The sequence below is a fragment of the Tenebrio molitor genome, chromosome 7 (assembly GCF_963966145.1).
Source record: "Tenebrio molitor chromosome 7, icTenMoli1.1, whole genome shotgun sequence".
NCBI lineage: Eukaryota > Metazoa > Arthropoda > Insecta > Coleoptera > Tenebrionidae > Tenebrio > Tenebrio molitor.
Window position 1 is genome coordinate 12,406,660 of NC_091052.1, and position 27,320 is coordinate 12,433,979.

At 42.1% G+C, this 27,320-nt stretch overlaps 3 protein-coding genes across 7 annotated transcripts; 2 read left to right on the top strand and 1 right to left on the bottom strand.

Moving 5' to 3' along the window:
- Window positions 1-381: 381 nt before the first annotated feature.
- On the top strand, window positions 382-2,385 carry Acat1 (Acetyl-CoA acetyltransferase 1). Of its 2 annotated transcripts, XM_069054372.1 has the most exons (3): window positions 382-538; window positions 694-1,904; window positions 2,056-2,385. In XM_069054372.1, the coding sequence occupies exons 1-3, from the start codon at window positions 515-517 to the stop codon at window positions 2,327-2,329; spliced, it is 1,509 nt and encodes a 502-aa protein (XP_068910473.1). In that variant the 5' UTR covers window positions 382-514; the 3' UTR covers window positions 2,330-2,385. The 2 variants fall into 2 exon arrangements, with proteins under 2 accessions (XP_068910473.1, XP_068910474.1); XM_069054373.1 differs by lacking the exon at window positions 2,056-2,385 and having other exon boundaries at window positions 694-2,036.
- A 4,761-nt stretch (window positions 2,386-7,146) lies between these two features.
- bdg (bedraggled) lies at window positions 7,147-22,601 on the top strand. 4 transcript variants are annotated; one of them, XM_069055114.1, is made up of 12 exons: window positions 7,147-7,304; window positions 10,527-11,428; window positions 11,971-12,582; window positions 19,360-19,796; window positions 19,883-20,220; window positions 20,270-20,492; window positions 20,546-20,703; window positions 20,755-21,009; window positions 21,060-21,290; window positions 21,341-21,541; window positions 21,602-21,625; window positions 21,683-22,601. In XM_069055114.1, exons 2-12 carry the CDS (start codon window positions 10,551-10,553, stop codon window positions 22,355-22,357), a joined length of 4,032 nt encoding a protein of 1,343 aa, XP_068911215.1. In that variant the 5' UTR covers window positions 7,147-7,304; window positions 10,527-10,550; the 3' UTR covers window positions 22,358-22,601. The 4 variants fall into 4 exon arrangements, with proteins under 4 accessions (XP_068911215.1, XP_068911218.1, XP_068911217.1 ...); XM_069055116.1 differs by lacking the exon at window positions 7,147-7,304 and adding an exon at window positions 9,970-9,993; XM_069055115.1 differs by lacking the exon at window positions 7,147-7,304 and adding an exon at window positions 10,072-10,304.
- LOC138136060 (PI-PLC X domain-containing protein 1-like) lies at window positions 22,455-24,955 on the bottom strand. Its single transcript, XM_069055138.1, has 6 exons — window positions 24,275-24,955; window positions 24,020-24,177; window positions 23,732-23,967; window positions 23,458-23,643; window positions 23,107-23,408; window positions 22,455-23,060 (listed from the first exon to the last, which is right to left on the bottom strand). The coding sequence occupies exons 1-6, from the start codon at window positions 24,354-24,356 to the stop codon at window positions 22,735-22,737; spliced, it is 1,290 nt and encodes a 429-aa protein (XP_068911239.1). The 5' UTR covers window positions 24,357-24,955; the 3' UTR covers window positions 22,455-22,734.
- Between the last annotated feature and the right edge of the window lie 2,365 nt (window positions 24,956-27,320).

The window sequence follows — 27,320 nt, forward strand, 5'->3', positions numbered from 1 at the left end:
ACTTTACTTTGTACAATAACATGTCAGATTCGGCATTTAAATTGTACAAGAGATAGTTCACGTTCGGATGTTCTCTACGGTTCAAATTCTCTTTATGTCTCTCAAAAAGAAACGTAATCTTCTCGTGCAACTCTTGCAAATTAAATTCGGAGTCACTCATTTTGACTTCAAATTCGACAATCAAATTCTAGGGATTTTAGTTCTTGGCAAATGTCAAGACTTGGCGCTCGATTTAAATGTTAAGGCGAAAAATTGTTATAAATACAAGATTAACAGTCAAACGGGTTGTTGCGTCTCCATAATAAATTATTCAGTTATTGTAGTATTTATTTTCAATTTATCTGTCTAGTTGGTAAATTCTGCAGGGTTAAAGAAATACTGCGGTAGGTAATCAGCTGATACCACACACAAGGGCAAAGTCCTTTACATTTATAACTCGTATTTACTTCTTTTTTACCCATGTACATTTTTATGCCACTCTTTAAGTGATAATTGGGTTAGAAACATCGAGAGAATGTCCAGTTTCAAATTATCACAGGTTGGTAATCACCTGTCCAATTGTTTCTAATTTGCAACCATATGGTACAGTATCATCCGCGCATAATAGTGCAAATTTAAATTTAATGATAAATGTGTTGTGACACCAAAAAAAAATGCTTCGTCAGCTAATTAGTTGCCTTGGGATTTTTTAAGGTTATTGGCCTGGCCAGCAGAAACTACAGCACAAAGCCCCAACTGAACGAAGTGGTAATAGTCTCAGCTGTTAGAACCCCGATCGGATCGTTCCTGGGTTCTTTATCGTCCGTCCATGTGACAAAATTAGGATCGACCGCAATCCAAGGCGCCGTTGAACGCTCTGGAATTCCAAAAGAAGAAATCAAAGAGGTCTATTTGGGAAATGTTTGTCAGGGAGGCGTGGGTCAAGCGCCTGCCAGGCAGGCAACCATCTTTGCAGGCTTTCCGAAATCCACCATTTGCACCACGGTTAACAAAGTCTGCGCTTCCGGTATGAAATCTGTGATGCTGGCTGCGCAGAGTCTGCAGACCGGACACCAAGAAGTGGTGCTCGCTGGGGGGATGGAGTCCATGTCGAACGTCCCCTACTACATGAAAAGAGGAGCGACTCCGTACGGCGGGGTGAATTTGATCGATGGTATAGTCTTTGATGGACTGACAGACGTCTACAACAAGTTCCACATGGGGAATTGCGCTGAGAACACCGCGAAGAAACTGGGAATCACGCGACAACAGCAGGACGATTATGCAATATCGAGCTACAAGAGAAGCGCTGACGCTTACGCCAACAACCAATTCGCGTCAGAGCTCGTCACCGTGAGTGTGCCCCAGAGGAGAGGACAGCCGGATCTGGTGTTTTCCTCCGACGAGGAGTACAAAAGAGTCGACTTCAACAAGTTTGGTAAACTGGCGACCGTTTTCCAGAGAGAAAACGGTACAGTAACCGCCGGCAACGCCTCCACTCTGAACGACGGCGCCGCCGCTCTCGTCTTAACAACTCCAGACGCTGCCAAAAGACTGAACGCCAAGCCGTTGGCTAGAATTGTGGGTTTCCAAGATGGCGCCACTGACCCCATAGACTTTCCAGTGGCACCGGCAGTTGCCATTCCCACCCTCCTGAAGAACACGGGAGTGAAAAAAGAGGATGTGGCGTTGTGGGAAATCAACGAGGCCTTCAGCGTCGTCGTCTTGGCCAACCAGCAACTCCTAGACTTGGATCCAGCTAGAGTGAACGTCCACGGAGGAGCTGTCAGCTTGGGGCATCCCATTGGGATGTCGGGCGCTAGGATTATTGTGCACCTGGTGCACGCTCTCAAACCTGGAGAGAAAGGTGTTGCCTCCATTTGTAATGGTGGCGGCGGTGCATCCTCGATTATGATCGAGAAGTTGTAAGTTGCTGTTGTTACGAAATTCCGGCATTTATCTCGATTATGATAACCTTGAGTTAAACAAAAAAAAACACTTGTTATATTTTTATATTGGCATTGATTATCGAATGTGGAAATAAATGTTTTTTACAACGTTGTTTTTGTTTGTCAGGGCAGAGAGCTTACCTCGTGATCAGCTTCCAAAAATAACTCTCTACACCAAAGATCCTTGCCCTTTATGTGACGAGTTGAAAGCTAAGCTGGTTCCTTACATGCACAGGATACAATTTGAAAGTGTTGACATAACAAAGAAGGAAAACGTAAGGTGGTTGAGGCTATATAGGTACGAAATACCTGTGGTGTTTTTGAACGGAGAATATTTGTGCAAACATAGCTTAGATGAAAATTTATTAGATCATAAGCTTAAAATTATTGAAAGTAGATAATAGAAAAAGTGAATTTGTTTCAAGTACTTATTTTTCAATAAATAATTACAACGGTACTGTTATGAACTTACTGTGAAATGTTGACAGATTTCTTTTTACCTGTTTTGTCTGGACATTTTTTCCAATAAAATACGTGTCTCTGAAATAAGTACATTGACCTTGAAGTTATCCAATTAAAATTACTAAAAGATTTGGCACAAATTTGGTTACCCGCCTATGGGGATTACTTGCTTCGCCGATCCAGATAAGCGAAGAATAAAAAACAAATCCAAGAAAACTTTCAGTTGTTTCTTGCGAACTTTAGTACAGCGGCTAATTGCTGCGTCCGTTGCTGTGACCTATAAAGATAAGATAAGGGTGGAAGAGAAAAAAGAGAATCATATGGTAGATATTAAATAAAAAAAAATATATATGTTTTTTTGACCCTACCTAAGATAATGAAAGGTCTCCCAATAGTATATGTATTAATCCGTAAAAATTCTTATGAAGTAATCAGAGTAATCAGTATCAGTAATCACTAATCATTATTCAAAGTGGCCGTCGTTATTGTCAATACAATAATGAAGGCACCGAAGAAATGATTATTATTATTGAAAGAAAAAAAAGGCAGAGTTTTATAAAACCTATTATGCCTAGTAACTAGAGATTCTTCCACTCTTTCCAACATACCTGTGTTATTGCGAATTGTTGTGGCAGCATCTCCACCCGTTCTCTTAAAAGTTCAATTGTATCAATTGGGATGGAAGTCCTTCACAAGAAGAAGTTGCACGGAAATTCTCTGGGCTCGAGGAGTACTCTCACACGCTTCACCATACACAATATCTATGTATTCACTATTCGAAAATAAACGCGCCATTTTCACAAAATTTTAGCTTAAATCACAGAATCAACACGTAAACACCTGCCTTCTGGAGTCGACGAAAACTAACTAAAAATCTAATTTTCTCTACCTCGGCCGCAGAGGGAAAAAATTTATTGTAAAAACACCATGTTTTACGTTGATTTTACAAAAACTATTATATCACGGTTACTGCCATTGGGTCAAATAACTAGAAAATAGACAGCTCGTTAATTTATGGGGGGGGGGGGGGGGTTTAAAATACTAAAATGAAACTTAGATTTCAAAAAAATTGTACATAACAATTTTGTTGTTCTTAACGAGATTTGTCACCGGTTTAAATTAATGTATGTACTTATTTTTAGACATGTATATTACACAAGGTCTCCAGATTTGTTCTACTTCACTGCCAATTGGTATTTTATTTGAAAAAAAGGTACTACATCTGTCATCTCAAAAGAAGCGTCTCGAGGAGAAGAATCCAACGATGCAAGAATCACTGCCGCAAACCGAAACTGATTTGGACCGCTTCAAATTCGGCTCAAAAGAAGCGCCTCGAAGACATGCATCGAATGGTGGACGATTCATCGCGATGCGTTGCTTAATAAGATACTTGTGGCCATTTACATTTTTTTCTTTTGGGAAAAATAGATAAAATGGCTAGGTGCTTTTTTTTGACAAATGTTTTGTCGTAATTATAAGGAACGAGTTGAATTCAAAAATAAGAAAAGTTTGTGTTGAGCTAAAAAGAAGAAATTTCCAACGTTCTAGGATCAATTAGTTTACGTAAAATGAATCAGCAGAACGAGAGGAATCGGACGGTGTGTTGTGTTTTTTTAGTTTTTTGCGTTTCTCTCGGAAACTGAAAGCACAAGTTATATTTGTGAAGAAGCGCCTCGAAGAGAGGAATCGAACGGTGCAAGATATATCGCCATATGTTACTTAATAAGGGAGCAACGACTGTTTGAAAATTTAATTTTTGTGAAGGAGTTTTCTGTGAATCCTATCTAAGTAAATTATGTTTCATTTCAAATATTAAATATTAAACGAGTTGAATTGAATTTAGAAATATGCTGTTGTACTTCATTTTTTCATCATAACACAGAGTATTTCACGAATGATAATGAGCCTGGCGGAATTGAAAATGCAACCCACAATACACTTCCAAGGTTAACGTGGATGCTTTAAATATCTTTGTTTTAAAATGAAATTATGAAATATGAATCTATGATGGCTTTGCTTTTACATATTTGTCACAACTGACATTTACGAAAAGCTCAAAATACGAAGATTAAATAGTTATTTTTTGTTCGACACTGTCAGAGTTCTCCTATGTGAACGGATTTTGATAAATGTCACAACTCGTTTCACTCGCGTTTTAAAATGGTCCACGCGTGCCAAAAAAGGCCCAATTTACACACGAACGAGTTGAATACAACGTTTTTTTGTTCGACGAGCCCCTTAAAGGCTCCAAATCGCTTAAAACCTTTAAAATTAGCTTGACGTTTCGTTTCGACAAGTTGTGACATTTATCAAAATCCGTTCACATGGGAGAAAATTCTCAAATTCTGACAGTGTCGAACAAAAAATAACTATTTAATCTTCGTATTTTGAGCTTTTCGTAAATGTCAGTTGTGACAAATAAAAGCAAAGACTCGTGGGCCTTTAAAACGCCCATGCGTGCCAAAAAAGGCCCAATTTACACACAAACTCGTCAAATAAACTACTATTGTACAACTAGTTATAAAAGTCATACTTTTTTTCACGAATTTGCAGAATGATTAACGAGGGCGTAGCCCGAGTTAATCAAGGAAATAAGTGAAAAAAGAGACTTTCATAATGTGTTGTACTATGCCGGCCAAAACATTTTGGCCGTCATTGTCTGTCAATTCAAAAAAAAAAAAAAAAATGTAATCCGTACTTTATTGTCATTATGATTACCGTCTTGATTATGAACGTTATTTTTCGGGTGGTAAATTTCAAAACTCAAAATGATTTTGTCATTTCTACTACACAGAACGTTTACCTCAGGTTATCTATGTACGATTGCTCTAATTTTGTTCATTCATGTCGAATTTTTGGAATATGCGAGCTTCAAACAGTTTAAATTGTTTGTCAAACTGACAAGAATCGAAAGTGGGGTTACGATTCCTAAAGGTTTATTTACACTTTACTTGAATGTCAAGAAAATGACTGCCAAAATTTTTTGGCCGCCATAGTACACACTACTTTTTTGCATATCGAAAAAAGTTGAGAAATTTGTTCTAAAGGGATTTATGAAAAATTACAAAAAAAAGGTATGCTTTGACAATCATCTCCAAGGAGATGGAATAAAATGATGCAAAAAAGTACTGCTTTCACTACGATTTTTCGTGTAAAAAAGTGCTACTTTCACTACGAATTTCCGTGTAAAAAAGTGCCATTACGATATGAAAAACAGACATGATCCTGATTTATGGCGAATGTAATAAAAATGCTTCTGGCGTTGCGCCTTTATGCAGACAAAATCTTCGTTTTTTCCCAATTTCATTGAACCAAGCAAATGACGTTTATGTCAAAATTTACGAAATTGCACGGGTGACTATATTTTATGTTTTTTTTTTTTAATCAAAAACAAATATCCGCATTATCTTTGGAAATGTATTGTGGTTGAATTTTCAATTCCGTCGGGCTCATTATCACTCATGAAATACCCTGAATGTGTCTTCAGCGAATGGTCAAAAGGCAGGCTCTAGCGTTGTAAGTGTGATTCGATTAGTGGGCTACCAATACATTAATATCTAGCCTTATGTCTAAATGACCATTACGAAGAAAACTTGTTTACAGAAATTGTAAAAAGCAGGGTTTTTCCCGATTCATCTTTCAGGCTCTTTGGATTGGGGTAGGCAACACACTATACGGACAAGTTTCCATAATTGAGCAATGAACCTGCTAGCGTTAATGACTTGAAAGAGTAGTGTATTAAAATCTCGTAGGAGGAAACAGGAACTGTATTTATTCATTTCTTTGAAATAATCTCTAGACAAAAAAAGCAACACATTTTTTTAACGAATAATTAAAAAAAAAACTATTTATCTGATTGGTTGCATAATCATCAAAATTTGCAAGTACATATATTTTTTTGTTTTTGAGTATGTGAGATTTCAAAATGAATTTTTAGACTACGTCAACTTTGGTGACATTATTGTCTTAGTTTATTATCCCCAACATCTAATAAGGCATGGTTTGTAGGTTGTTTAAATTCCAATTGTTTATTATAATTTAATTAAACAAATTCCATGACAAACTCAAATGAAGCCATCGGGGAATGTGCAAGTTAAATGTAAAATTAACTGATTTGTTGGGTTTTATTCTTTTCCTGTTGCGCATCGGCTACAAAAATAATTGATCGCAACCATTTCCTTTTTTTAGTTAATCCCACCCCGTAAAATCAGCCACAAAAGAGGTGCGAATGAGTCACTATAACTACATTACGGTAATCCTAGGTCAAGAATTAGGTCAATTACACCTTTAAGGCCCAATCAATTTAAACATTTCATGTAAAGGTGGTTTGAAAAATGAATTCATCGTGACCTAGAAACTCGAATCGAAATGGAAATTCACTCGAAAATGATACCTCCGTGTTTAATTTATTTTACGGTACGTTAGTGCAAAATAAAAGTCGTTCCACACCACCCATCAGCTTAACAATCTTCATGAACGCACGACTCGAAAATTTCACAATAATGCCAACTCTGAAGGCTTATCGTTCGCACCCATTATCATGAACCTTTCATTATCACCAAATGAAAGCCCACCGCCCAATCAGCAAGGCCGTTGGTCACTATCGGTGAGAAAAAGTGACAATTCGGGCCTAGGCGGCGACCATGCATCCAGACTTCCTCGGGCCGATATCGAATCGCAAATAGCCCGCGGCAATACAAGAGGTTCACGGACGCGAGCCTCTGAGCCGAAGAGTGAACTCAGGTAAGCACAATAAGAGCCATATTCGTGGAGTACAACACGCACAAGTCGACCCTACTGCCCACACATACTTTCGATATTGTTAATACGGCTTGGTCCGCTGGACAGACCTGCTGCAGAGTCGTGGAGTGCTGTTCGAACGTGTTGTACACCGTTGTACCGAAATATTAACAGGTATTTATCAATCCGATTGGTTTTCCATCGATTATCCGGTGTCGGTGGTGATTTTCGTGGTGTTGTGAGTGTTCTTCGACTACTTGTTGCCTGGTTACTACATCCACCGAAAATCGAAAATCTGTCCTGTGGTCGGTAATGTTTTTCCAGTGGGACAATTTTTACGAACGCTCCCATCGTTTTTTGTGCGAGGATTTTTTCACGAAAACGCCACATTCGTCGTGTTTGTTTTAATCGGCAGTCAAAATCGAAAAGATGTCAATTAACAGTTTCGTCACAGTTTAGCGAAACGGGTCTAACTAGTGATGTGACTCGATCGGCCAATATTGCACTAGCCCATTAACAAATTAAACACCGAGTGTCTCAATTTACATTTTATTTGATCTCTCGATTTTGATCAATTCACAGCGGCGCGACCGATACAGGAGTTCGAAAAGTGACTACCGACCTTGGGACGAAATCTGCAAAAACGGAGAGAAATCGCGAAGAAACCGAAAGCAAGCGAAATGAAAAACTATCAGCTTTCGTGATTTATTTATACCGAGTATGTGTGCATGACGCTATCGATTGGTTAAAGAAGTAAATGTCAGGTGATAAATTCTTGTGCGGCCACCCTTACCGCGTTGGTCTTGAATAAATGAAATCTTGCACGTTTCAGTCGAAATGAGGCCTAATTGAAGACGTGAACTGTTACACGGTACGTCGTGTGTGAGAACGGCTTTACATAATAAGTAATAGAATTTGTGTACGAGTGGCATCAATGGTGGAGTCAACGAACCGCCCGCATTTAATTCTATTTTTAAGAGACTATTTATGAAAGTTTGGGAAACAATATTTCATTTTTGAATTTTCGAGTGAACCCGTGAGACTATTTATGGTGTGACATACATATGTACCAGGACAGAAACAACGAGTTTAACACATTTTTCACTAATTCATACAAAACAATGGTAATATAAATAACTGTTGTTCGGATAATTATCAGCTCAGTTGTTTACCTTGGATATGAGTAAAAAGCTATTTTTAATGGGCGACAGACTCGTTTCTCTGCGAGACCATTGTAGTTGCATAGAACAATTCATTTCTCCTTCAGCGGTGCAATTTTTCGCCGGGTATGATGTAAACGCGTCTAGAGAGAAAGTCTCCGGATAATAACGTTAATTTCAGCATTTAACAATCGTTATTTAATCGATTTCGATTATAAACATTGTGTATTTACAAACTAGCACTAATCGATGAGGTGTGCTATCGATTAGCACCGGTCAATCGATAACTTTTGTCAACACTAGACGACGATCATGTGATTCGCAAGGATCTATCCTTCACGTCTTCCGTTTTTATCGATCTCCCTCTCTGGTTTTTATTTGATTTTTAAAATGCCACGATCTTTGGACAAACATTTCAATTCCTCGAGGAGTCGTTACAAGGCATGTCATGTCAAGCTTTCAAGTTTACGTCGTCAATATTTACCCAGACTCATGATAAAGACACCAAAAACTTCGATTTTGGATTGATTTAAAGCAAAAATCTTCACTCACCGCATTCAGTAATATTTCCATCCTTGAAACTGTCAAAATTTTTGACATTTCTGTCACAATTGTCTACTAATCAAAAGTCACTAATGGCAACTTTTGTTTGTCGTTAAGAAAAATTCTTAACATTTCTGTCACAAATTTGTCTTTTCATGTTTAGTTCAACCAAAAGTGACCAACTTCGACAGTTTATGATTCAGAAACTTTTTTCTCGTTTCGGTTCACTTTATTCGAAGTCGAATTCACAAATTAAAGTTTGACGATTGCATTTCCATTATTGGAATTGTGTCAAAATGTTTTGACGTTTGTGTCAAGATGGCCGCTATTGTATGTAAAACATGCCAAATTTTCACAACAAAGACACTAAACGCTTGGATTTCGCCTTTATTTATTAAGGATCCAGTTTCCGGAGAGCAGCTTTCAAATAATTCCCAAAATTATCTCCACGTAAAAATAAAACAGTTTACTCTGTAGGTGTTGCAATTTAGATCTTTAAACAAACTTTCCTAGTCTCGATGGTGAAACGCTCTCATTCTCCTCGTGAATCATTGAAAAAAAAACTGTGGGTAAAGTCGACCGAACACCGAGCTTGTCCCAGTATTTACCAATAATCCACGTGGTTCTGTCTATTGATCTGGGGTTTTTATACGGACTCCACATACCTAATTCAGCTCAACGTTAATCGCTGTCTTCCTTCAGATTAACAGTGAATCAACAAATCCGTACCGTTTGCGGCTCTCATCGATCTGGTAAACTGACCGTCATGAATGAGTGGAAAAAGTACGACCAGTGCTAAATATTATTTCGATTGCATCACAACCATTACGTTGCGCTAATAGTGCATTTTGTAATTTTTTTACATTTACGCAATTTGTTTATTATAAATGGGGTCACGGGGTCTGGGCAATCGGTAACAAGTCTCATTTTCAAGCGGAAATTGGACAATCAATTAACTTGAGATCAAGTTGACGGCAAAACTTGACGAAAACAGTCGCTTCTGGGGATGAACGATCTGTATGTCGTTCACCTGAGGTTTATCTGAATCACTTTGTTTGTTGGTGCGACGTGATGAAGAAAAAAACTGACATTTTTATTGAAAACGGTGTGGAAACAACGCTCGTGAGTTGTGACACGTTCTTACACAAATCCGTGAGCCGGTAAGTGAGCTCTCGACAAAACAGGTCTACGAATATGACAGGATTATCCTTGGTAATCAAACTGAAAGTACTGTACTGTGTTAAGCTAGTAGGTACCAAAGAACTGTGCAAGATTAAACCGACCTTGTGCGGTCAGTTCGGCAGACAGCGATAATTCCGATGACTCATTCGATCCGAACAAAAGATTTTAAAGTCAAATTGAGAATTTTTGTGATCTTTGCGCGCAGTTGAGCAACAAGAGATGCAACTCGTCTGACAGCGTGTTTCTCGTGTCCGTCCGTATTGTGCTTGATTTGTTGGTGAAGTAAAGAGTAGGTACCAGTCGTCCTTACATTGAGATTTGCCATGTGCAATGCGGAAGATTAGTTTGAAAAAATTTGCAAACACGACTTACATTTACATAACGTTATCAAATTTCGGTATGCAAGTTAGCGCAACCAATTGGCAGCACCTTGACAAGCTCATTAGCATTGAGCCACACTTTCGACTACCAAATTCTCCGAGTTGTTAATGAGAAGTGATTAATTTTGCAGGAGATGGTAGCTTGAGCGATCAATATGTCTACAATCGAGAATGCCGACGGGGAAGGAGATCTGATAGACCTTCACGTCGGTTCGCCTGTGTTACCTCGACTGCCTCTCTATCCGAACGAGCCTCCCGAAGATGTCTCTGACAACCTCCTCGACTCCGAGCTGCCGGTTTTGGAGCAGAAGCTGCAAACCAGCGCCGGTCCGGCTCCGAGCGACCAAATCCGGCGGCACAGCGTCGACATCGAAGACATCCTCATCACGATCGACGACGACTGCGACTTCTCCAGGTCGAATCCAGTCCGACGGAGCAAGAGCGAGGCGCTCTTGATCCAGCCTAAGAAACTCCAAGACAAGTCGTGGTCCTGCGACAACCTCGAGGCTCTGGATGTGCTGAGGGGCCTCGACGAACTCTTGAACGCTTCCTTGATGGAATCTGACAAGATCTTGAACAAAGACGAAGCGGTCACTGACGGACACGCTGACGACAGCGTAGAGGCCTGCTTGCTCGATTTAGATAATTACCTGCAGGCATTAGAATTGAACGGTTGCGATAACGCTAATGACGCTTCAATCGAAACGAATTCATCCAATTGTGTCGACGACCAGCCGAGCATAAGAACCAGTGCAAGTTCATTGCGTTCGGAAACAAGCGGAAGCTCCACGGATGTCCTTGAAAGTACTTCGGATGAAGTCAGTTTGAGGAATAGGTTGAGGCTGATGGAGGAGAATTATGCCCGATTTTTGGCTTCCGGCTGCGTGAATAGGGGGTACGTGGACACGGAGAACGAGAGGAGGCCCCAGAGCGCCTGCGGGGGACGCGTAGAGGCTTTGGAGAGGAGTCATCCGCTCAGGGCCACGGTGGCGGTGGTCAAAAGGGAGCGAACCCCCCTGAGCGAGATCTCCAGGTAAATCACTCTTTGTTCTTGCACGTCTTCCCAGTGTCGGGTTAGAACTCTCGACTCTTGCACAAAGTGAGGTTAGGTCAATTTTTTTCACCATGCTGGTTTCATTCCTCAAGGTGTAGCACCTTTCAGTGATCAATATTTTCATTTAATCTGTAGTCACGAATTTACATTTTTTTGATTTCAGCGTGTATAAATATTTTCTCGCGTTAGATTTTGCAGCGTTTCCATTCTTGAAACTGTGTCAAAATTTTTGACGTTTCTGTCACAAATTTTTCATTTTTCGTTTACTTTGATTGAAAATCACCAATTTCGTTTGGTTTGTCGTTTAGTAAAAAATTCGTCAATTGAAATTTGAAGACGCGTGCGTTTCCATTCTTAAGTTGAAACCACTTGAAGCTGTGTTAAGAGTTTGACATTTGGGCCTTGTGCAAGATGGCCGTCGTGGTAAACAAAGCATTGGCCCCCTCATTAGGGGACACGTGCATTTTTCCCCATGATTGCGCACGATAGCCCCGTTAAAGTGGCAATTATGTTGTCCATAGTTCACCACCCTCGAGCAGCCCCCGGCGGACGTCCGGTCCAGGTGGCGACTCCGACTCGGACATCGACTGGAGCTGGGTGCAGGAGGCGGCACGGGGCATCAGCTTGGAGAGACGCGCACACGCCTCGGGCGACTGTTGTACCGGAACCGTGGTGGTGGAGCCCCTCCAGAGAGCGCTCGCCGGCAGTTCTTCGGAGGAGCGGGCGGCCGATGCGTCGAAGGACACCGCCACCACGTGGTTGCGCACCTCCATGCGACGCCTCCGTCATTTCCGAATGCCGAGCGACGCCGCCGATATCGACAATGCGGCCATGGATGCACCGAGAGTCGAGTCGTTGCCAGTGCCCGATCCGAGCGTAGTGCGGCCCGTGAGTGCTCCCTCGAGACTCCTTCCGGTGCAGAGGTCGCGGTCGCGGACTCGCGAACCCGGTGCAGTGTCCCAGGAGCCGGCCGGCAGGGCCAGGAGCAGCTCGGCCTCGTCGAGGTCGCGGAGACCCAGGAGCTTGTCTTCAAGTGTGACCAGTTTGGCCTCCACGGTGGACAGCTCGCCCAGCTGTACCCCCGCACCCACGCCCACGCACAACGACCAAGAACAAGGAGCCAGTCCGAGGAGGTGAGTCCACAACCCGACCAGAAGTAGCTCCTTCCCTACTCGCTCTTTTTACAATCTGCTCCAAAAAGTACTACTGACGGTTGGAACGGGTTAGCAACAGTCAGAGTGACACCCAATTTAGCAGATGCAACAACTCTTTTCGTCTTTTGTCCGTGCAAAATAACGGACACTACCGTTAACACCTGCTCAAATTCCTGTTTATTTTTCCTGACAGATGTTTTCCAAAACTTTTTTTTTTGAGTACACGCGATAAAAACGTACTAAACTCAAGAGACAATCACAATGCCACCACCTACTCTCATTCCATCACAAAAGAAAACTCACTAAATTGTGGGTGCATTGTAATTTCCATCAAAACCGTTACCCACACAGGTGTAATAATACGTAATTTTTTTTAGTCAAAATTAATTTACCAAGTTGTAATCGTTGATAACGAAGTGCGTAATACAAGGCGATGTTGCCGTGTTTAAAAAAAAAATTTAGCTTCGATTTGACCTTCCTTTGTAGCGTCAAAATCTTGCATTTTGGAATTTTGAAACAAAATGTAATTGGAGGAGTTATGACGTAACGTAATGGATTTCGTCATTACTCATTACCTTGGCTTTACCTTGAAGTTGACACAAAAATTAAAAGAAAGGAAGAGGCGTTGGTTCACTCCGTATATATTTTCTTTTAAATGATCTTGGTCCAACTCCTGAATTTGTGTGTTAGGTATTCGACAACAATGAACAAAATAGAGAAAAAAATAAACTCACTCTGTACATGATTTCATAGATGCTGAAAAAAGCTTCATTTTGTATTATCTTAAATAAATTTTGAAAAACAGAAAGGGAAATACATACATAGATTCACCCTATAGTGAATTTCGTAACTTTTTATAGAAAGAAATTTTCAAATTGTGGCATTTTACAATTCTAGAAAGAAGTAGATTCACTCTGTATATATTTTTGAAAGTGAAGTAAACCATTAATCTCGCTCAGCACATGACTCTTTTCCAATTTGGTAAAAAACAGTAGAAAGTATTTAACTTCTGAAATCTTCTGTTACTCGTCAGATCAAGATCCTTTTCAAGTCTTGTAGATTCCGGCGCGCAACTTCCTCAACTCCATAATTTCCGCGTTCGACAACGATCAAGATTAACAATATGCCAACCGTAATTGCACCTTTTCAGTCGCTACCTCCGAGATGTAGCGATTTTTCCGTCGACCCGTGCCAGAAAAGCGTCGTTTTCCGCATTGGCGACGACGTTCGTCTTTGCATGACTCAGATCTAGATCGTAGATTAGCCCGTCGTAGTCGACTTCCGCAAAGCTTCCTCGCCGAGAGCATTCTTGTGTGCTTCCGTTCCGTTTGTAAGGTCGACGAAATCCAAGACGAACTTGCGGTGGTTTCTTCGGGGGCGCAAGGCGGATCAGGTAACGCGGAGGAAATGTACACAACTTCCTCGTAATTAAAGCGTGACCATGTACACGAACAGATCGACCGGGAAATGTCGAATTTAAATGCTGCTGATGATGGGCGGCAGCAGTTGACATTGGCGGTTTCGACACAAAATTTTTCAGGCCCACGGAAGGCATCCGCGCTTCTGGTCGTGTGGGAGTAAAGCACAAACAAGAGTCGATGGGATTGAGCCGATCGATATCTGATTGATATTCGCGACGTGGGACTCCTTCGAAAGCGAAACCGACACCCGATCCAATCGTCATAAGACCAATCGGTACTAATTGGTGTAAGTTCTGCGGAAGTGGTCGTACGACCAAGTAGAACACGTGTCTACAGACAGGTGCGTTTGATCTTGCATTTCCTTGCGTGGTTACGCAAAATTGGTTTGGTGTGACCAGTTCGCACCGTCCCACTAACAGGATTAATCTAATTCAAAACATAAACATTTTTTGTAAAGACGTGTTTATCTTCAATGCTGATTAGTTTTTACCAATCGGGTATCTTGTGCCAGTACCGCAGACGTTCATTGTCACTCGACAAAATGGAATTTTACGGGTTGTTCCCACCTTTCGGTTATCGAAACGCTCCTGTCACCCGTCCGAGGTACTTTGTTTTGTTTTTTATTTCTAATTGTGTGTGTGTGCAATGCGAAATTGTGCAAGGGAAACCCACCGAACTGGTGCGTATCTAATTAGGGAAAAAAGCGCTCTTTTGCAACATCCTCATATCTTCGCGAGGGCGCCGTTCTGTTGTTGTTCAATCTAGATCGCTTTGCGGTTGCTCAAGATTTCTATTCTGACCTTTCTGATGGTTCGGACTTTCTTAATAGTTATTGTATATCGGCCTAACAGGTTATAAAACGTATCCAGGATATGGGAGTGACTATTAATATGTCGAGTGCATGATTCAGGCGGCGGTACTAATCGACATTGAATATTTATCCGAACGTACGAGCGCAGAGCCAGACTGTTAATAAAGGTTCAAGAAGACAAAGAACTGGTGTGCAGACGCGATTAGATACAAAGCGAGATTAACCCATTTGTAGCGACCAGATCTAGGTTGGGCTAGATCTAGATGAATGGAGTCATCCGATTTTGCGTCGTCACGGACGAAAAAGAAGCTGCACAGATGTAGAATCGTTCCAGTTTTCAAGTGAATAAATGTGGCTAATTTGGAAGGTGCGGAGGGTCAAATGCTAGGTGTCAGTCGTTAATTAACAGTACCCTGGTACTGGTTGCATCAAATCGTAGACGAAATCGTGTGGGTGGTACAACTGGTTCGTAACAATTGAGACACGAGCCGAAACGGATAAATCAGAATGTGGAGATTACAAGTGCGGTACTGATAGTACCGCTTGGAATTGTCGTACCTTGCCGGAAAAATAATGTCACAGTTGAAATGAGCGGTCATTAAAACGCTTCGTTTTTCAACTTCCTCGTCTAACGGCACATTAAAAATAGACATATGACAAGTACTATCCCACGACTTTCAATTCTTTGTTTTTCTTGCGTATCGGTTCATTTAACTGTTCATCCATCTAACGCGTACTCTCCGCGACCGTGACACTATCCCAGATCGACGGTGGTACCTTCGATCGTTGGGTTTTTGGCGAATTCGCGAAATTTTCTCCTAGTACCGGTGAGATGGTTTGTTGGCGTGCACCGGGTCAGCGCTCTTCACGGTAACGGTGTGTGCTTCCTTCGACTCGACTGTTGGAGTTTGTCGGGTACGTTGGTGCGGTGCGACCAGTACCTGCCGGTGAAAATCCAACAGTTTTTCGATCGACCACCGAACGGGAAAAGTGCAGAGCGCTATCGAGAAACGAAGGTTTTCGGTCGAGGAAGCAGAGATAAATAACCTTAGGTGCGTCGCGGTTTGTTTTGCACCTATGTGAAGCGGGCACAACCTTCGGTTTATTTATTTCTTCATGATGTAGCGCGTACACGGTGACAACATAAATCAAGATAAGGAGGAAAAAATATTTTCGAGAGTGATCCAGTGCGGTGAGGATTTTTCGGTCCGGAGTGCGGAAAAATAAGTCGTCCTGTTTGCCTAGATTAATTTCACACTTTGCAATTAATCGTGTTGTTGTTGTGTTTTTATTGTTGATTATTTTTTTACGATGGACCAGTACCAACGATTCGATTAACAAAGGTATAGTAACAAATATTTTTATCGATTCAGCAAATCTATCGATTTTTCTCCACTATCAAAATCATAATCCATGTCGCTTTCTCGCCCAAATAAAAAACCATCATGATAACTTCCACTTTGCAGATTTTCACTGTTGATAATTTCCCAACTAAAACTTCGCAATCCAAATAAATTTCGACGACACGAAACTCTTGCTTTTTATTTTATTTGTCGGAGTTTATTTAACGTATCTGAGCGTGACCGGAGCCCCCACAATTAATTATTATTATCGTTCTGCAATTAATTAGTTCGCGATTTATCCAACCGATTCGCAATATGGTTAGATTTTGCAATCGTTTTGGTTTCTGGTTGGCATTAATTGATCCGCCGTGCGCCCAATTATCGAATTAAGCCTCAATAGAAAACTTAACGCAACGCATCCGTACATGCAAACGTAAATAGTTTTATTTTCTTCAGCGCAATTGTCGACTAAAAACCGATATAAATTAATGGGGGCCGCGGCACGAAAGCCTGCGTGTCAACAACTAATGTCTCACAGCGTTTCAATTATTTATTTATTTGTTTTTTTTTTTGTGCGTCTTGTAGCCAAATCTGTCTGGTAAATTTTTTCCGACAAGACTTATTACTTCATTGAGCCGATTCCAATGTCACCGAGTCCGTGAATATGGTCGAATTTTTTTTTTTCGTCACTTTATGTAATGATTTTTGCCAAATCCGTGTTACATTGAGCGTGAAATTGTTATTAAAAAACTAATTACTCGCCCATTGATCATTGTACGTTTCCAATGAATTATAACATTTTTTCTCGTCTTCGAATTTAATTTATTTACGAATCGTTTGTACTGCTGCGACTAATAGAAAAAGGAAACGTTTTTGCGACCTGAAAGGACGACAAGCACGCCCTCGTCTATTTTTTTTCGGTCTAGTTTTCCTTTCATAGGTGACGTCAGTAGTGATCACTGTACAAGGCGAATTGCGAATGCCAATGAAGAAATAATTACGGTGACAATTAAACTTTCTACGCAGAGTATAATAGGTAATGAAACGCCATTCAAAAGACAATTAAACTGCAGTTGTAACGAATTTTTCAGAATTGAGAAGTGTCACTTTGATAAATGTCCAATGTCGCGTGCGACCAGTTTTTTTTTGTTGGTTGGTTTGACCCACTCTCGTTTGGGTGAATAATAATCGTGTGGAAAACATTATTGGAAAAAGCTTTTGACGTTCGGGTGCTTGGAAGAATGGCAGAGGCGTCTCGACGCAAAAGTTTTAATTATATCTGACAATTAGGTAATAGATCGAGACCTCGATCGAGACTGTTTCTGCAATAAACTCGGTGGTGTTAACACGCTCCAGATAAAAACAGAACAGTAAAACAATTCGAGGGAATTTTTATGTCGCAATTTTATGCCAGTCCAGATAGCGTGCATGCACCGGTCATTCAGTCACGCACGAGTTTTACACAAAAATCGATTGGACTTGAGACCGCAAACGAAATTTCATCGCAAGGTGAGATCTAGAAAAAGTCGAATCTTCGATGAAAAAACGACAAGCGGTGGAGCGGCGGCGGCGGCGACGGAATAATTCTCAAGTGACACAATCTGCGGTGTGGAAAATCGGTCGAAATGAGCCGGTGCACAAGGAGAGGACTTCTCGAAGAATATTTTTCTCGCGACCTTGTTCATTGCACCACTAAAATAAATGAGTAATAAATTCTGCTGTTTTAAGGGTAATTGGGAAATAATTAGTGGTGGAAAAATTGCGTGCAGGTACATGCGATTAGGTCGTTGGTGGTGTCGCAGAAATTTTAGTATTTCTAGACGAAACTGAGAGAGCAATCAGTATTCAGGAGTGTCTCAGGTGGTGACAGGAAGCACTGAGAGATAAGACTTCCGTAGGTGCACCTCTGTGCGTCAATTCGATCACAAGTACAAGAACTTGAGTGTTACAGAGTGACTTTGAATGTTGTGCCCCACAAAATGTTGATAGAACCCCACAAAATGTTGATATTTTTCGAGAAAAAGGGGCTCAAAGTTTTTCAAAAAAAGTTTGGGAGCCACTGAATTTAATAGAAAAATGGGTAAAAAATAAATCATAGCAGACTTTTTTTGTTGTCATTTAATTCAAAATTAAGTCATTTTGACAAGAACATCAATCTTAACCTCAATTTAAATCACAATAATGTCTTTCACCAACCTGGAGAAAACCGATATGGTTTTTGATTTGTGGCGAACATTCAGAGCTAGCACGGCAAATCTACGGTGAAAAGTTGCGTCAAAGGCTATTTCGCAATACACGAACCTTTGTAAACGTCGCACAGGATCTTTGCGATTTCGGGCGTTTCGAGAAGATCGCATTTTAGTTGCAGGTTGCAGAAGAAGACATTCCCTCACGAAATCCAAGAGCGTAATTTCCAGCAGTCATTTTAGTTAACGTGTGGGTTGGGGGTTGTTGAAAATCACCTTGTAGATCCCTATGTTTTACCTCCGCATCATCAGAGGGATTCTAAATCGAATGTGGCTTTCTTGGACACGTCGTGCTGAAGCCTTGCATTGTAAACAAAGGCAGGCATTTTGAGCAACTTCTTTGATGTTTCATTTTACACTTTTACTTACAATTGCAGTCCTTTCACTTTGTTGTTTAAGCCTTTGTTGTTTTTTGAATACGTTGCAGGCACTACATATTTTATCTTCACTTTACAAATTTTATCCAAAATTCACGATGAAACTCAAAAAACTGTAACGATAAAAACCAAACATAACCTCAAACGACAGAAAAACTTGACACTTTATGTTGGTCGTTGGTCGTTCGTCAAAACTGCCCGCCAAATTTGAATATTTTCAGCGTTTCCCAAACAAAGTGGTTTCTTTGATTTTCTTGTAAACCATTAACATTTGTATAAGGCAAGTTTGGTTATTTTGCCTTCTTTTAACATGTACCATCTCAGGTTAAAATATCTGTACAACCTTCAAAGTCACGCTGTACATCAGTAAAAATGTACTGACGTCTTCGACTGAGATTTACGACGTGCCGGTAAACACCGCTACCCAACAAATAAAACTAAACCTCGTGCGTAATTCCGCTGTGAACTATTTAAAAACAAGCGTCGAAAAACAGTGATGTTATGTTATCAGAAGCCGTCGGTTTCTTTACTTAACGATTTGCATTTTCCGTTGTCCAGATCATGCGAAAGACCCAGACAGAGCGACATGCCTGAATCCGAGAGTCCTTTGGGGCAATGGCCGCACAGCTTGAGCTCCATGATGGCTTGCCTCGGCTGCACCCTCGGACTGTTCAACATCTCCCGTTTCGCCATACTGACCATCCACTTCGGGGCCAACTTCATCTTCCAGTTCTTCATCCTGTCGATGGTGTTGGGCTTGCCGCTGTTCACGCTGCAACTGTGTCTGGGGCAGCAGTTGGGCGCCGGTGTCGTGGACATGTGGAGGATCTCGCCGCTGTTCCAGGGGGTCGGGGTGGCGCTGTTGATCGCCCAGTCCTTGCTCGGCCTCTACAGCATAATCGGGGTGTCGTGGATGTTCGTTTTTTTTCGCGACTCGTTCATCACGAAAATGGATAAATATAGGTGGGCCGAGCCGTTCCTCTACTACAGAGATGGTACGTATTGTTTGGGACAATCTATTGGTATCGATCCTGCGGGTCGATCGAGTCGGACTAATTTCTGAATGATTGATGATTTTCAGACGTGCAAGCTCCAATCAACGGGACGTACAAACTCACCGAAACCGTCCCGGATTATTTCAGCGGGATAGTACTCCAACGGCACCACCTCGCCTCCGGTACTTCGTACGGAACCATCAAGTTTCAATTGGCCTTCAATCTGGCCGTGGTCTGGATGATCGTGTTCGTCTCCCTCAGCAAAGGGTTGCGTTCCTACGGCAAGGTCATCTACGTGTTCACTCTGGTTCCTGTTTTCGGTACTTTTGTCTTGTGCGCCAAGATTTTGGGGATGATGCCGACCGAATACATCAACATCATCTTTCCGGAAACCACCTGGAACGAATTCTTCTTGAATCCGAAGGTAAACCGGAGGGTGCCGTCCCGAAACTCGATGATCGGGGTGTTTTCAGAGCTGGTTGGCGGCGGCGCAAGAGACCTTCCTCACTTGGGGCATCCTCGGGACGGCCGTCATGCAGATAGCGTCCCACAACAAACACAAACACCTACTTCAAAGAGATTCTAGTCTTGTAGCTGTTATAACGTTTACGATTCTACTGTTGACAGCTTTTCTGGCGAACACTTGCGTCCAAATCTTGCGCTCTTACGGTTACAATTATTTACCTGATTCTTTCGGTGAGTTTTTACCTTCGCAGCCAAGTAAAAAACTAACAGTTTGCATGTTCCAGAGCGCATCTCTTCGTATACTTTTCTCCGACCTTTGAAAGATCCTCTGCCTCCACCCTTAGCCAGCACTCCGGTCAAGTACATGGTCCACAATTCGTTCTTCTTGGGGGAAAAAGTTTCCAGACCGGGGGCCGACAGTACCGTCGAGAGTGGATATCAGGTTTGTGGTGCTACTTCGTGAGGAGAAATCGATTTCATTTTTACTTTGAAGGCTCTTCGCTTGGCGACCGAACTGATTCCTGCCACTTTCGCCGTCTTGGGGGCCGACCAAGTGTCCCCCTTTTGGGCTGTGCTCTTCTACTTCATTCTAATTCTGTTTGGGATCGCGCAACAGTTGGCGATCTGGCACTGCGTGATAACAGGGATCATGGCGATTAAGGCTCAAGTGTTGAAATCCTGGGAGACGACCATCACGCTCTTCAGCTGCATCTGCGGGTTCATCCTAGGTCTTCCGATGGCCACTGAGGTACTGACAAAAACATCGATAGGGACTCTTCACTCGGGAGCTTGTTACAGTTCGGCATCTTCGTCGTCTACTTCATGGACTACACCGTGGGGGGGATTTGGTGGCTGATCGTGATAATTCTCCTCCAGATCATCGCGGTGTTCATGGTCCGCGGTCGTCCCTACAGCGGTGACACCGTGGTCACGGCGCTCTTCACCCCAAACAACCACCCCTGCATACTCAGCTGGGCCCCAGCTCTGCTCTCCTTCACCTGGAACGTGATACTACCGGTGGCGTTGATGGTGAGGTACCCACACCTGTTTAGTACTCGCTCTTTGAACGGTTCTTGCAGGCTTTGTGCATCAGTACCTTCAAAAATGGGAGCTTCAGAGACATCTTCATCTGGCACCACGCTCCAGTGGCCGAGTACTGGCCCCTGTGGGCCCGTCAGGTCGGTTCGATGCTGCAATTGGTCCCCATCCTTCTAGTCCCTCTGGTGGCGGTCATCCAAAGCTACAGATATCTGAACAACGGACCCACCGATATACTCGAGGTAAGTCTGAATCGATTCATTACCTCAAGTACCTAAACTCTGTCCATTTGTGCTCGCAAGGACTTCCAAGAACCTTCAAACTATGTTAGTATGATCCTGATGCACTTCTTTTGTTCTCGTCTTGACGGTACTGTTTTGCAGAGGATCCAGTTGCTGTATCGTCCCCCTATCGGCGAGCACATGAGCGATCTGGCGGTCCATGACGCCGTCCTCGCGAACAACACCCCCAACAGTTCGCCTAATCCCGCGGCGAACGCCGCCACCGAAGACCCACCCCCAAAGTACACGCCGCCGCCGTCGTACACGACCGCGACCGGGGCCCGCATCGCCAAGTTCCTCCGGCAGAGTATCAGGCGGAGCGTCCGCCGCCTGGCCAACGTTCTGGGCGAGAGCAGCAACGCGAGACAGAGGGCGACGTTGCCGCCTCAAACGCAGCCGCCCCCGCCAGATTACAACGCGGTGCTGGTCGAGATGAGCCAGACTAACAGCGGCGAGGTGTCGATCGCCGTCCCCGACGGGGTCCCCAACGGCACTCCGACCAGGATCTCGACGTTGGAGAGGTTGAGGAATATACAGCCGACGCCGGGCTCGCCGACGCTCACCGCCGCGGAGGTGGCGTCGATCCTGCGGAGCAGCTTCCGCAGGAGTACCGTGAGGGTGGCCAGGAATAATAATTTTAATGATGAGGGGTTGGCGTCGCTCAGCGCGGAGAATCTGGTGGATTCGGCGGCGCCCATAGGGGAGACGTCGCTAGTTCACTTGCCCAACTCGGATACTGACGATTTGAAGTGTGAATCTAACTCATCTGTGATATAAGTTATTGTCTGGTAGAGTCTGGTGGAGATGGTCGCACCGTTTGTATTTATTTCAGGACCAAAAAGACCAGTGCGTTTATTTAATAATCAATCAACGATTCGAATGTCTTTTGCGTTTATTAATTTATTTCAAGTGACCAAAAGATGTTGTGTTTTTTTTACTTTTATAACAAACAAGTTCATTATTATATAATGTAAAGAACTGATATACATGGATTGTACAAAAATAAACAAGTTGAAATCGAGAGGTTTAGGTACTGGTTAACCGGAAGAGTCGACCTTGAAGACTGGAAACGAAATTAAGTGACGATTTCAAAGACATTTTTCCTCCTCGCGTTGATCCCTGAGCTTTTGACTTAAACTGGTACTCGAGGTCGACTATCGGTTCACGTTCGCCTCGATTGCCACGTTGATGATGTCGTTCCCTAGAAAATAATCCGTGGCGACGATGTTGACGTCCCTCGCCCATTCGTCTCTGAACCACTTGGTTAACTTCCTGTTGACGTCGTTGGCCAGTTTACGAAGATTGTTCGTCCTGAAAATCAAATCGATGGGCTGGGGGGTCAACTCCGCCATCAGGGCGAACATGGGGTTGAGAGTGACTCGGTGCTCTTTGATGGCGCGAGACAGAAAACTCTTCAAAGTGTCGACGTTTTTGGTGTTGGCCCAGTGCTGCTGCAACGGTTGCCACAACCAGTAGTTCTCTGGAAGCCTGTTTTTAACATTGATCGACGCGTCCGAGGGTCTCACCTCGCGCCACGGCCTTGTCGGCGTAGCAAATGATCACGTTCTTGCTCTGGGCCCAGATTTCGTTAAGCGTGGGGCCCTTGCCCACTTGGAGCCCTCCAGGCGGCAGCGCCAGGTCCCCCAAGTACTCGTACACCAAAGAGACGAACTTCTCGTGGAGGGTCGTGTTGAAATTAGACGGATAAGGGAAGCGGTGGAAGTCCACGACTATTATCTCTTTCGGGGCCAGCTGGAGGAATTTGCGAATCTCTTTGAATATCTGCACCGCCTTGGCGATCCTCACCAGGTCGTGGTTCACATAAAACCTAAACAAACTCCGCTTGGAAACGTGTCAAAACAGGAAGAGTTTCGCACCCTTCGTGTTCGTAGTAGCCGATCCTCAGGTCCAAGTACCGGATCCCGTGCACCAGCTGGGTCCAGATGCTGCGGTCCTGGTTCAGGATGTAGTTCTCCAAAAATTTGGGGACTCCGCTGAACGCCCCCGAATTGTGCGTTCCTGGAATGAAGAGATTCCCGATTTTTTGGGTCCCTATTTGCAACCTAGAACAACACGCCGTGTGACACAGAGCCGCACCAAATCGGGACCGCACGCAGTAAATCATGTTTTGTTAAATACCTTTCTAACTACCTATTATCATTCATCCATGTTGGCTGAATCCCGAGACATCTGCTGTCGATTATGTCGCTTCCTCGGATGGAGGCGATCCAGTAGGGGAAACAGTGGGGGCCGGAATCCGCCCTCATCAGCGTCTCCCGGTACTCCCAGTTCCCCGGGAGCCAGGGCTGTCCGAATTTTATTTTGCTCTTGTAGTACCCCTCGGGATAGTCCGACGCTCGGATTCTTAACAAAGGGGGAGCTTCTTCCTGGTCGTGTTCAATCTAAATTACACAAACCGTACGAGTCTAAGTGGCTCACGTTTCTGTCCTTCAAGTCGTAGTTGTAGAGGGCTATGTAGTCGGGACGGAGGTTGTCAGGATGGGGGCACTCCGTGATCCAGTTGAGCTCCAGGTGAGTGTCCTGGGAGGCGGAAACTGTCAAGTGGACTCTTCCGCATTTTCTTTGGGCTGAATTAGCTGGAAAAATAACAGTTGAAAGTGGTCAGCTGCTACAAGGTTTTTACGATTCTGGTTTCGCCTCCCTCGAGGCCCGATTCTATTCTAGCTGTCTTACCTCCGAATTCCATGGGATAAGATGCACCGGAACGGAAACAGGCGAACAATAAAACAATAACAGCGCTAATGCCGTCTGGCATTGTGTCGGCCCCTCGACTTTCACCAATCAACAGCAACACTCGCAACAACAATTATTACCTCTGATTAATGTGGATATCGATCGGTACGTTCATTTGTAAAAACCGCAGCCACAAACAGTTACAATAAACAGATATTATTCATGCGTCAGCATTATTTTGTTTATTCATCGTCGCTGGTGTTATTAGAGCGCACGGTGATACTGTCACTGACTGGTGTTAGCCATCCGTTCATTTTAAATAAGTTTATTAACATAATTTCTTTGTTGGGAGTGTCGACGGACAAAGGTACGAAGAAAGACGACTGATTTAATTGGACGAGGCGAATAAATCTCCACCAATAAAGTGTTGACGGAAACAAGAAAAAACATTTATGGACGCTAGTCAAACGAGACTTCTATGTTAATTTTTGAAGGTCAGATAAATATGTATTTGTTAGTAATGGTTATCTACAGGGTGAGCTTCGCAAATCGCAACACCCGCAGGAACCCCTTCAAGCTTAATTAATTTACAGTTCGTCATTTCCTGCTAATACAAAGGTGGAAATTACTTAATGACCATCTGTTGTTATTCTAATTACTGTGACTCACACCCACCAGTTACAGTTTTGCAATCTAATTAATGCAATGAAATCATTTTATTCTCCGACAATCTGACAAAAAATCGCCATTTCGGTGGTTTTTGGAGTGCGTTGCGACCTTCATTTTAGGCGTATGATTAAAAAGAGTGTGTGCTTAAGACCGCACGACAGAAGTGAAAACTTCTATTTTAAGTAATAGTAATCTGTATTCTATAAATTATATTATTATGGATGATAGTACTTGGAGGAATAAGGAGCAAGGCATAAATAATTAATATTGTTTAAATCCAATGCTATTTTTAAATAAACATCAAAAATCGGTATTTTCAATAGAAACTGCAAATACGTCCGCTTTTAGAGGTACACTCTGGCAAAATTTGTGAGGTTAGGTTTGGATGTTTAAGTTTTATTTTCTTGACGATGATATTGAACACAACACAAGTTTTCATAGCAATACCCTGTATTTATCGTTTATATTATATAAAACTATACAGGGTATTTCACGAATGATAATGAGCCTGACGGAATAATAAATTCAACCCACAATACATTTTCAAAAAAAAGCCGGACATTTTAATGTCAGTAGCCAGCTTTTTTCGGAAATATAATGTGGCATTTTAAATTACGTCAGGCTTATTATCACTCGTGAAAATCCTGTATATATACAGGGTGCCTCAGCTAACACTTTCGAGCCTAATAACTCAGTTAGTTTCCAGCGGATTTTTGTGAAATTTAAAATGCAGATATTCTAGACGGTGAAGAATAAAATCCCATTAATGCAATCACCCAAGTCTTGAAAACGTAATTTTTACATGCCTTTTTAAAATGTTGAATCAATTATCTAATAAAGTGGACTCAAGTTGCAAAAAAACACTTGTCATTTGCAACAGCATTTTTTCAGTATTTTTAAACCAAATAAAGGCACAAAAAGGCCAGAAAATCATAGTTTGGATTGAATATTTTCCATATAAGTACAGTTTTAAAGTAATTTCAAACGACTAATGCCATAAAATTGCTGTTGCAAATCCAAATTGGTTTTTTGCAACTTGAGTCAACTTTTAGATATTTATATCAAAAAATTGATCGTCAATTAAAAATGCTGTAAGGAGAAACTCGTCCTTGAAAGACGTCTGGTTTGCAAGAAAAAAGAAAAAAACTGTGTTAAACGTGGCTGCAGATGCAAAAACGTAGACGCGTATGAAACAAACGCGCACTATCGCCGAATTTTGGTCACCCCTTTTCGCACAAATGCAGGTGACATATTTGACGTTTATTATGCTAACCTTATAAACACTTACTAAGTTAAAGACAACATTTGGACGTAATTTATTATACTGGATGCGTTAATTCTTCCATAAAGGACTAAAACACGATCGGGATATTTTGCAAGGTAATTTAGTTCACGTACGCTTCCTGTGTCTTCAAATAAATTGACGACTCTCTTAACCTTACATTTTGTAAAGCCTACATTTGGATAGTGTTCCACGAGAAAACGAACTGTGTCATTGAAGTTCTTACGACACTCTCCATAGGCAAAATTTGTTTCCTTTTTCAACAATATTGAAATTTCTGCCGCTGTAGTCTATTTTTAGAGTATTTTCAATAAATTTTCACAATTTGACGTTTCTAATAAAGCGCGCCCAATTTTGACAGACTTTAAAAGGGTGTACAAAATATTGCTTGGCAATTAATCATCAATTGTTTCAAAAGGTAACTGCTCAAATACCTTCAAATTTTACATTAAATTTTTAACGACAAAATCTAATCTTTTCGTTTAATCAGACAAGTGATTTACTTAATTGTTTGTGTAGACTCCTATTTTTTAATGTTTAATAATCTAATAATAATCGCGCATAATTTTCGATAAAGGAAACATGTGTTAAAATTACATTTTTTAACTTGAGGTAATTTTATTATTACTAATTGAACCTTCACGGTCTAAAATATCTGCATTTTAAATTTCATAAAAATCCGTTTGCAAATAACCGAGATATTAGGCTCGAAAGTCTTAGCTGAGACACCCTGTATACAGTTACTCCTGCAGCTCTGCACTAAGGTCAGTCAGGTCACAACACAACGTACAATGAAAATTTAAAATTGACAAGTGACGCACAGTTGATTGTTTTTCGCTCGCTCCGCTAAAAAACTCGACTCCCTTGATTTTAGCTTGCCGTGTCGTGCTGCGAACGATTTTCGCTGAACTCCGAACGATTTTCCGATTTTAGCTTGTGCTGTGAACGATTTTACTGTGTCGCATGAAACTAATTCACTGCCCGGGAATAAAATGTATGTGCCTAAAGAAGTTTTCACTTCAAAAACATGTTTTTGATAATACATGGGAGTGTTTGCGTTAGATAATGTTCGGTAGCAATCACAGTCGGTTTTAC

What these genes read in the sequence shown, in the direction of transcription:
- Acat1 (XM_069054372.1), top strand. Translation starts at nt 515, where the DNA reads ATGTCCAGTTTCAAATTATCACAG. An exon ending in CCAGTTTCAAATTATCACAG is followed by an intron (nt 539 to 693) that starts GTTGGTAATCAC and finishes GGATTTTTTAAG; the next exon opens with GTTATTGGCCTGGCCAGCAG. An exon ending in TCGATTATGATCGAGAAGTT is followed by an intron (nt 1,905 to 2,055) that starts GTAAGTTGCTGT and finishes TTTGTTTGTCAG; the next exon opens with GGCAGAGAGCTTACCTCGTG.
- bdg (XM_069055114.1), top strand. Translation starts at nt 10,551, where the DNA reads ATGTCTACAATCGAGAATGCCGACGGGGAAGGAGATCTGATAGACCTT. An exon ending in CAAGGAGCCAGTCCGAGGAG is followed by an intron (nt 12,583 to 19,359) that starts GTGAGTCCACAA and finishes TCCGTTGTCCAG; the next exon opens with ATCATGCGAAAGACCCAGAC. An exon ending in AATTCTTCTTGAATCCGAAG is followed by an intron (nt 20,221 to 20,269) that starts GTAAACCGGAGG and finishes GGGTGTTTTCAG; the next exon opens with AGCTGGTTGGCGGCGGCGCA.
- LOC138136060 (XM_069055138.1), bottom strand. Translation starts at nt 24,356, where the DNA reads ATGCCAGACGGCATTAGCGCTGTTATTGTTTTATTGTTCGCCTGTTTC. An exon ending in ACATGGATGAATGATAATAG is followed by an intron (nt 23,644 to 23,731) that starts GTAGTTAGAAAG and finishes GTGTTGTTCTAG; the next exon opens with GTTGCAAATAGGGACCCAAA. An exon ending in CGACAAGGCCGTGGCGCGAG is followed by an intron (nt 23,061 to 23,106) that starts GTGAGACCCTCG and finishes ACAGGCTTCCAG; the next exon opens with AGAACTACTGGTTGTGGCAA.